The sequence below is a fragment of the Protobothrops mucrosquamatus genome, unplaced genomic scaffold (genome assembly GCF_001527695.2).
Source record: "Protobothrops mucrosquamatus isolate PMUCROS unplaced genomic scaffold, P.Mucros_1.0 scaffold1287, whole genome shotgun sequence".
Classification (NCBI taxonomy): domain Eukaryota; kingdom Metazoa; phylum Chordata; class Lepidosauria; order Squamata; family Viperidae; genus Protobothrops; species Protobothrops mucrosquamatus.
In genome coordinates, this window is record NW_015387491.1 from 447965 (window position 1) to 458277 (window position 10313).

At 37.8% G+C, this 10313-nt stretch overlaps 1 protein-coding gene across 1 annotated transcript in view; it reads left to right on the plus strand.

Moving 5' to 3' along the window:
- Window positions 1-10313, plus strand: part of KTN1 (kinectin 1) — an 86598-nt gene that overhangs the window by 25983 nt on the left and 50302 nt on the right. Inside the window, exons 4-8 of the mRNA XM_015821254.1 lie at window positions 3301-3477; window positions 5814-5944; window positions 6784-6900; window positions 8399-8539; window positions 9915-10021. Coding sequence (XP_015676740.1) covers window positions 3301-3477; window positions 5814-5944; window positions 6784-6900; window positions 8399-8539; window positions 9915-10021 — 673 coding nt within the window. The remainder of the gene's footprint in view (window positions 1-3300; window positions 3478-5813; window positions 5945-6783; window positions 6901-8398; window positions 8540-9914; window positions 10022-10313) is intronic.

Consider the following 10313-nt stretch of genomic DNA (forward strand, 5'->3'; position numbering starts at 1 on the left):
CTTCAGTCTCCTCTACCAAACGTCTTTCTACTTCTCTACATAAGTCTGTTTTTTATATATAGATAGTCCTCAACTTATGACTACAATTGCAACTGGCCTTCTATTGCCAAGCTAGGTGATAATTAAATGAGTCATGACCGCACCCAATTTTATGACCTTTATTGCCATAGTCATTAAACATCACACAGTTGTTAAATGAATCCTGCTTGCCCCATTGACTTGGCTTGTCGGAATCTGGCTAGGAAGATCAAATAACAATTGGATGACCCCAGGATGCTACAATTGTTGTAAATAAATGCTGGTTGTCAATTGCCATCATGCGATCTTGGGGGGCGCTGGCTGTCATAAGTGCAAGGACAGTAAGTTTTGTGGGCTAATCCATTCCAATAAAAGTACCTCTTTATATATTTTAGGCCAAAAGCATAGTTGTCCACATTTGGTGAATCGTATTTCTTACAACTTTGCTCATTATTCTTTGGGTCTGCTGGACTTTCTCATATTGTTGAAAGTAAATACTGTATTTAAGATGGTTGTAGCGCCATCTACTGGAAAGACAGCTTCAACAAGAATTCCTCTGATAGCTAAACTAGATTTTGGCCAATACAGCAAAGCTTAGTCAAATCCAAAGTATGATGTTATCCATGTAGTGTTACATATGTGTTGATAGGCAGGGCATAGATTGTAATATGACTTTCTATATTGTAGTGAGATATTTCATTCTAAACTTTCCTTATGGTAAACAAATTAGGGAAAGCATGCAGAACATAGCTTCTGGAATTTCCAATTTCTTTATCTCCAGTACACATAAGCGGCATCAGAATATTCTACTGTATAATGAAATAGTATGTGTGTGTGTGTTTGTTTCTTGTCCATGTGTATTCATATACAGGTATACACTGAGTGGCACAGGGTATACTGCATATGCTTTACTTTAGTTCACATTACCAGGAGAGGTTGAGTTTGAACAGTTTATAGTTTCAGAATAACTGAAAATTAATATGTCATACATTGAGTGAGGCAGTTGAACACATTTGCTTATTAGAGAGTAACAAAAATACAGTTGCTGAGAAAAAGGAAAATTTCATGTTGAGAATATTATGTTAAAAATATGAAAATGTATCACTATATCTCAGTGTTATTTTCATGGTGTCAACACTTAAATAGAGTCAATATCTAATGAGCTTGAGTGTTGGCAGATTTAGGATAGGTAAGAGAACAGCCTGTTTCACATAGTTATACTGTGTAATTCACTGCCACAAGCGATCGCTACCAATTTGCACAGTTTGAAAGAGAGATAAACAGGTTGAAGGAGAATAAGGTAAACAGTAGCTACCATATACAATCTGGTCTCTTATCTAAAATAGATTTAAAGCAAGTAGGTTCTCTGGATCTTTTAGATTTCTCTTTCTATCTGCACCAATCAATTCGGCTAATAGGAAAGCTTTTGGCAATTGTAGTCCAAAGAAATTGGAAACATCCTATTAAGTACTGTAGACTTAAAATATTAGAGCAATGTTGTGGGATGCAAATTGGGGCATGATACAGGTTGACTTAAAACAGTTTGTTTAGTGACAACAACAGTGAAAAAAGTGACTTATGATCATTTTTTACACTTATGACTGTTACAGCATCCCCGTGATCACGTGATCAAAATTCAGATGCTTGTCAACTGACTCATTTATGATTATTGCAGTGTCCTGAAGTCATGTGACCACCATTTGTGATCTTTTGACTAGCAAAGTCAATGGGGAAGTCAGATTTATTTAAAAACCATGTTACTAATTTAACAACTGCAGTGATTCGCTTAACAATTGTGACAACAAAGGTCCTAAAATGGGGCAAAACTCAACAACTGTCTTGCGTAGCAACAGAAATTTTGGACTCAATTGTGGTCATAAGTTGAGGACTACTTGTACTACATTTGGGTCCTGACTTCCCATATATACACTTTGTGTTCCCATTTGAGGAATTGCATGTTGAACAAGAAGAGGTTTGTTCTAATCGAGCAACTCTTATTACTTCCCCACCCATTTTTCACAATTAAAGCCTTTAGTTGATCTTTTTTACAGAAGCTGGAAGACACAAAAGTCACTAAAATATATATAATGTCATTAAGAGCTTAGGTTCTTCCTCATTCTTCATATAAAATTAAAATCATCTGCAATATTGGCATATTAAATAGAGGCTTCTCTTTAGTGTGCTCAATTAAGCAAGATGGCATTTTGAGTATTGAAAGTTTTCAAGTTAGCCTGTAATTTTTGTTTTCAGCATGGCAAGCTTGAACCAGTTTTAGAGACACATTTGATATTTGGTTAAAAAGAACAAACCCCACTCCTTACCAGCATTGATGATGTTACCTAGTTTGGGTAATGAAATGTCTGCAAGAAAACGACAGAGAGCACCAAGGACTCCTCATTGGTTAAAAACAATTCTTCTGAATTTGATTTTAATACAATGTACAATGTATTAAATGCACAGTACTGGCTACCATCTGAAGAGCACTAAGTTAACATAAAACCTAGTGTAGGTTTTTAGGATTTTACTCTCAATATCTTGCAAACTGTAGCGTATAAGGTAAGATTCTCAAGTGTGAATTTGTTCTTTGTGACATCTAGGTTTGGTCTAAGCTGAAAATCCTGAAAATTATTATCAGTTGAGATCTCTTGTCTTTGACTTGTGCATGGTGCTACCCTTGACCCTTATAATATATCAGATTACAAATACTGATATATAATCTAAGACTTAATCAATATGGGTCAATTATTGGAGAGACTGAGGAATTAGGATGTGTTTAACAGCCCTAATATAAAAGCACTTCTATAGCACTTTCTATGTGTTCAAAGCATTTCATATGCATAGTTTTATAATTCTTATAAAAACTCTTTGTAAATAGATGGTATTATTTCTATATTATAGATGTGGAAGACTAAGACTTGGGAAAATGGTTTGCTTAAAATTGTGTAGTCAGTTCATGCCAGAGGCTATATATTATTTGAATATATTCAAATACTGTATTGGCTGAAAAGTAGAAACCTAGTTTCTAACTGCTAATTTATGTGCATTTTTAATATATGTTTAGTAGCAGTTTTTTAAAAAATATACTAGAAACAACTTGCAATCCCAAACCATCAAAAGCGAACAATAAACAATAAAAAATATATAAAAGGCATTATGCACCTGTTCAAGAAATAACCAAAGTGCTGGTGCATATGTAGGCTTGAGTTGGAAGAAACCAAGAGAAGCTAATTTTTAAATGCATGCAACCATGTGTTATTGTCAATGTATTTCCTAAATTTCCAGTTATGACTTTAGTGGATGAACCTTTGATTCGTGCAACAACATATATTCCTCTGATGGATAATGCAGACTCAAGCGTAACAGAGGGAAAGAGAGAAGCAGCTGATTTGGTGAGGCATGATGGTCTTGAAGGACTGCAGAAAACCAGTGTGAAGAAACTGAAGAATGAAACTGAGAAAGGTATTGGTGCAAAAGAGAAGGCAGGGCCAGGAAAACTAATTGATTGTGCTATGATGCACGGAAACGTAGTCATTGCCACAATATTCTTAAGAATTGGAGGGTTTTGTTTTTTTAATTGAGAAACGTTTAGACGGTGGGCAGTTGCAGAATTTATGATAAATGGATTGAAACCAAATGGTAAATGGAAGGGGAGGGCTGGATAGGTTGCATCAGAAATCAAAGGGAATGGAGAGGAAAGAAAGGAACAAAAGAGGCAACAGGAAAGAAAAGGGGGAGAGGTCCTGTTCAGGTGACACAAAAACTTTTAAAATTCACTAGTCAAGCAAACCTGTCCAAGCAATAACTAATATTCAGAATCATCATCAAAGGTGTTTCTGATTTTTAGTTCTTTGGGAAAAAATACTGCCTTCCAATCTTAAGGCATTTTGCTTTGCTTTTCCCAGGCAAATCAGAAATATTTTCCTTACTAGTAAGCCTAAGATTTTTCTGTATTTACTAGAATCTTTGGGGATCTACTATTTTGAGACATTTTTTCATCTCCCTAACTAAATTCTTTCTGTATTTCACTTTGAGAGTTGTGTTGGCTTGGCCTTCTGATAAAAAGCTTGATATTGCTGCTTGCGGCTCGTTTGCCTGTACCAGAAATGATTAAGTTCAGTATTTTAAGTAAGGTGGTGCTGTATATTTCTGAGAAAATGATCAGAGAACTTGCTGATGGCCTCACAAAGCTGAAATGCCTGAACTCTGATGTTAATTTCCAAGTAGAAGAATACATTAAGTTCCTGAAATACGTTTTTCAGAGGTTGATAGCAGAGTTCTGAGGTGAACACAAACATGAAAGTAATGACTGTACTGCATATCTGATGTCTGTGTTGTTTGAAGAGAAGTCAAAACAGTACCTTTTATTTTAAGTTTCATAAAAGAAAGATAAGGAGCCTTGAAGTAACCTGCCAATGATCAGCCTCTATTTTTCTTTTGAAGTTGGCATGTGAAAAAACATTTTTTTTTAATCTATCTTTTGGTGGGAAATCCACTTTTTTTTATCTTGGGTTGGAAATAATCTGAACATTGGAAGTTCTTGTTTCTGTTTACCTGTAAGAGAAAAAAAACCCCAAAATTATTATTGATGATAGCACAGTGGTGGCGAACCTATGGCACGGGTGCCAGAGGCGGCACTCGGAGCCCTCTCTATGGGCACACGTGCCGTTGCCCCAGCCTTGCCTCTGTGACCCCCTCCTCTCCAGCAACCCCCCTGAAGGAGAGTCGCCCTCGAGCGTGGCCCTCACAGAGCAGCGCAGTCAAGGACATGGCAGCCAAGCAGCGTAGACAAGATTCTGCCCTCACACCCCATCATGCAGTTGATGCTGCAGGGTGTGGGCAGAGGGTGTGGCCGCCATAGTGCTGCTGGGCTGCCTGGGAGATCTGCGATGGGCCCTGGAGGCGGTGAGTGGTCCTGTGGGCAGGCGGGGCGGGGAATGGGGGGGCAGAGCAGAGGCGGGGCCAGTTTTTGGGCACTCAGTCTCTAAAAGGTTCGCCATCACTGTGGTAGGATAAGCCTCAGATGGAACCAAAATGATTCCAGTACACTTTCCAACAGAGCTACTCTCTGTGCTTAGGGAGATTCTGCCTGTAGATTGCCACTAATCCATGCTTTCTTTTTAATTGTGCCTTACACTCCAAACGTACTGGAGAGCTTACAACAATAATTTGGAGTTTTGTCTCTCAAACATTTCCTAGGCATAGGCATAAAATTTATTTGCCAATACAAGTAGTCCTCTCTTACTGACTGCACTTGGGACCAGCAATTCTGATGCTAAGTGACGTGGTTGTTAAGTGAAACATCATATGACTGTGCCCACCTTATAAGATGTCAGTTCTGGCTGTGGTTGTGCAGCAGATCACCCACACTCATTAAGTACAATGTCCTGTGACTTCCTACCAGTTTCCCCTTTGATTTTGTTTGTCAGAAGCTAGCTTTGAAGGTCACAAATGGCGATCACGTGACTATATGATGCTGCAACTATTATAAATACATGTCAGTTGTAAAGCACCTGAATCACATTCACCTGATCATGGGGATGCTTTGAGAGCCATAACTTTGAGGACCAATTGTAAATCTCCTTTTTCAGCACTGTCATAACTTCCAACAGTCACTGAGCAAGCAGTCGGTAAGCAAAGACTACTGGTATTTATTATATTTATAGCTTGCTAGTTCCTATGAAAAAGCCTGCTGAAAAGTTGTTTTCCGTATATCACGGAATAGTAGTTTTCCTTCTACTCTTACTGTAAAAATATGCTGCTTTCTTCTTATAACTGTTCTGTTGATTTCATTATAGAAAATGCAGATGTGAAATTTAAGGATTTTATCTTAGTTATGAAGAACATGATATTCACAGAAGAGGAGGCCATGAATGTGGTGGAGTTATTGAAGGAGAAATCTAATGCCATACAGGAGATTCTGCAGAAGGTAACTGGTGCTTTGCTATTGCATTTGCTTACCATCCAGATAAATACCTGGATTTTCTTTCTTTGGAAAATAAGCAAACAAACAAACAAATAAATCTGGATTTTCTTTCTTTGGACAACAGATCAGAACATTTTTTGAGGAAACTTTTAAAATCTTCTAGATACAAATGATGTCACTATTTTGTTCCTGCACCACATAAGATACATTTCCTGGTTGCTGGTTGTTAAGAGATTCTGTTCTTGAGCAGAAACATATGCCACAAATGCATTATTTTATTACAAAAGCTCATCTTGGATTTTGTACGGTAGCATAGCACGTGTAGTTGCTTTTAAAGAAAGTGCATGGGTAACTGGGAATCCTTGAGGCTTTCTGATAAGCTATTTCCCAGCAGTATTTGCTCTTCCAGAGGATATTCTGCTCTGGTCCTATTTGGCCAATTCTTTTTGTCCTTGAATTAGATTCTGCTCTTTATTTATTGCAACCCTAAAATATTTCACACACATACTAGTGAATTTAATTAATAGTATTTACCACATGCCTAGCAGTAGTTTTTTGACTGGTTCAGAAATTCTATGGCTATTCAAACTGATGAGTTATTGATCTTCTTAGATCAAGGGTTCTGAAACTGCAGCTGCATGTATTCATTAATATGAATGAATTTAGGACTTAAGTATAACAGGGACTTACTGTTATGTCAGGAAATAAGCTAAAGGAGGAAAATGGATGGCAGGAACATGATCATGATTTGCTGTGGCTTGTTCCTATTGAGTTAAACTGATTTATGGTGACATGTGATCTGGTACTTAGTTTCTTAAGTTCATTTTATATTCTTCATGCAGGCAACTAAAGGAGAGTCAGCTGCAGTGCTCCATCAGCTGCAGGAAAAGGATAAATTGCTTATGGCAGCAAAAGAAGAAGGTGCTGTTGCAAAGGAACAATGCAAACAGCTCTCCCAGGTACAGTGAATCCCAGAATAAGTAAATGTACCATTACTGGTATAATCAGATGTGAAGGGAGGAACAATCATCCACGGAAAGCACAGCTCAGTGTGTCATTTATACCAGGGCTTTTCAACCTTTTCACCCATTGTACCACTTTTAGGATATGGCAATATCCGAGTACCACCAGTCGCCTAGCAAGGTGTCAAAAACTTGATGACCAAAAAAAGAAAAAAGGAAAAAAGTGTTAAAGTACAGGTAGTCCTTGACTTACAACAATTCGCTTAGTGACTGTTGGAGGTTACAATGGCACTGAAAAAAATGCCCCCCAAGCCACAGCCGAGTAAGACACCTGCCTGCCCACCTGGCGGCGCTCTTCCTCCTGTCCAAGGTTTTCATTGTGAGCATTTCTGTTGAGGATTGACAGTGGAGGTGGGGTGGGGGTGTTTGGTTTTTATTCCCCCCGTCTGCTGGGTGGTTGCAGCAGGTTTTGGTCACTTCACATGACCCTGGGACACTGTGACCATCATAAATATGAATCAGTTGCCAAGCATCTGAATGTAAATCACAAGACCCTGGAGATGCTGCAACATTCCAGCTGATTGGTGCTTCTTCTGGGCTCAGCAGAAGCGCCAGGATCAGTGCTGCTTTCCAGATGATTGGTGCTTCTTCAGGGCTCAGCAGAAGCGCTAGGATCAGTGCCGAGCTCCAACTGGAGCCTGGCGCTTCCACTGAGCCCTGACAGCCCTGCAGCTCCAGCCATCTCTCGCTCAGGCTTGTACGGTGCTGCCACCGGTTCAGCTCATTCCCCTCCCCCGCTACCACTTTTCTAGGATGGTCGCGTACCACCTGCCAGGTGCCAATGTACCACAGGTGGTACCCGTACCACTGGTTGAAAAGCCCTGATTTATACCACTAATAAAAACAGTTATGCCGGGAGGTTTGATGTTAGGTATTTTTTAAAAAACTTTTCAGTAGGAAACATTTCAGGTATGTAGACAAGGTGAGGCAAATCCATAGGGGGAAGCATACATATCAGTCTCTGTTCTCCCAACTCCTTCCAGCAACTCTTTGCTACTTTTATAAAGAATTCAATGCCTCCTCCCCACACCCTGCCTAGCTATCTTTCAACTTTTTTATTACCTTTTCTGTTTTCCTACTGTGAACTGTGTCCAGTCTCACCTCTTTAAAACCCAGGAACCTACTAAACTAAAGCATCTACTGGTAGCCATTATGTCTGCCCTTGGTGCCTGTCAGTTCCGATGTCCTATTGATTTTATTTTTTAAGGTTCATTTAATTAAAAGGAAATAAAAGAGATGCTCAAATGCTGTAGAGCAAAATGTAACCCTTAAGTATATTCCTTGTTTCCAGGAATGCTTTCTGAGCCTCGCAGATGCTCTGAGAGATACCTAGAACTATGATAGGGAACTGCAATCCTGTGCTTTGTGTAATGTGGCCATGGGCCTCAGAATAAGGCGGAGTATTGAAAAGAGATACTCTTTGATTTGGTCCTAGGAACTGATGGCAGAGAAAGAAAGAAGCAATTTGGTTATGGCAAAAATGAGAGAGCGTGTTAACACATTGGAAAAAGAGCATGGGGGTTTCCAAAACAAAATCCACGTGGGCTACCAAGAAAACCAGCAGATGAAAATGAAGGTAAAGTCAACATCTCTAATGAAAAATGCAAATGTTCATTTTGACTTGAGTATCCAGATGCTTAGGATGAGAACATGCGTTATAGCCCTTGGGTGCATATTACAATTTCTCTGTGTTTATGGGTAACCTCTTTTCTGTCTCATGTAATGTGAATCAGCTAGTGTTTTTTTTTAAAGTATTCACCTTTACATAATTTTAAATTACAATTAGTTGTAGGTTCTTTATTTCTCTAGTAAGAGTGCATCAGATTTGTTTTTTTTAAAAATGCAGATCCTTAAATCCTGAAACATCCCTAGCTAGATGGTTTCTCTAAACAATCTGCTCAGCTTCTATGCAAGCAGACTTTCCTTTTTCCATACTAAGATATGGCAGACCTGTGGCTAAATAAACATGTTAAGCAAACTGGAATTATTGTGTAATTGTTCTTCTGAACAGTGTTGAACAGAAAAAAAATGACCTGTAAAGGACACTGAGTTGCGCATCAGTAGACATTCCCTAAATTCTTTCTTTCCCATATCTTGATTTCATTAGTCATGATTGTTACATGTATATCTCCTAATTATCAGAATGACGTTTAGATGACATACAGACCCTAGATGATCAGTAGTCGCTGCATGTTTGAATATCAGCTTTGTCCCTGAAGCATTGATAGGACTACTGTAAGGACATGGAAAAGCAAGATAGTGCTCATGTTTTGAAAACCTCATATATAATTTCAAGTTTGACTAGGATTTAGATTACGCTCCTTTTTCAGGTTATACTAATATTTCAGTTACGTATAGTTTCATTCAGAGTTTGAAGACTTAAAAGTAGAAGGTTTCTTAAAGTTTCCCTTCCTTTATAGTAACAATTGCAAAACCAGAATATTAATTTAAATTACAGTTAAAAACAACCAATGGAACATAATAAGGAAACACTAATTAAATTGCAAAGTACAAAAAAATAATGGAAGTGCATTAAAACCTAGGCAATTCAAACTTTAAAGGAATATTACAATACCAACCAAGTGGTTATTTTACAATAGAGAAAATAACAATGCCCTATAAAATCATATCATTAATTAAGTGAACTAATAATATGAAACATAAAACAAAAGAGACCTTAATGTTTAATTACATTGCAGGAGCTAAAACTGGGGAAATGTCAGTGTGATTCAGCAATGATTTAGGTTCAAAGTTCCTAGATTTCTTATTGAGAAATAATCTTGGGGAACTAATCTGGTGATAGCCTTTTCTCTATTTCTTGAAGAAATAAAGCCGAAAGTAGACCACAGTTTGGATTAGTAAACAATAAGTCCCTGTGTTTTATATGGAACCACATAAATTACAAAGTGGTTATCTTAAAGGAATACAATAATGTTTTCCTTATGTCACAGTTTCAACAGCTTCGTGAACAGATGGAAACAGAGATCAATCGTCTAAAGCAGGAGAATGGTATTTTGAGAGATGCTGTCAGTACTTCCACAAACCAAATGGAAAGCAAGTACGCCATTATGGTCATTTTGTTAAAACATCTATCTTGTGGTTTTGAACTTGAAATTGTTTATTATTATTGTTGTTATTCTTATTGTTATTCTTTTTTTTTTTTTTTTCAATATAAAATTTTATTGTTTTTATCATAAACGAAAAAATACATCACAAGTATTACACAATGATTTATCCCATCCCCCTACCCCCCAGACTTCCCAAACCAAACCTAGGCTAACATTCAACTACAAGTAAACAGATATTAATATCTCTAACTCCAAACTCTAAACTTAAGCAATCCATCTCCT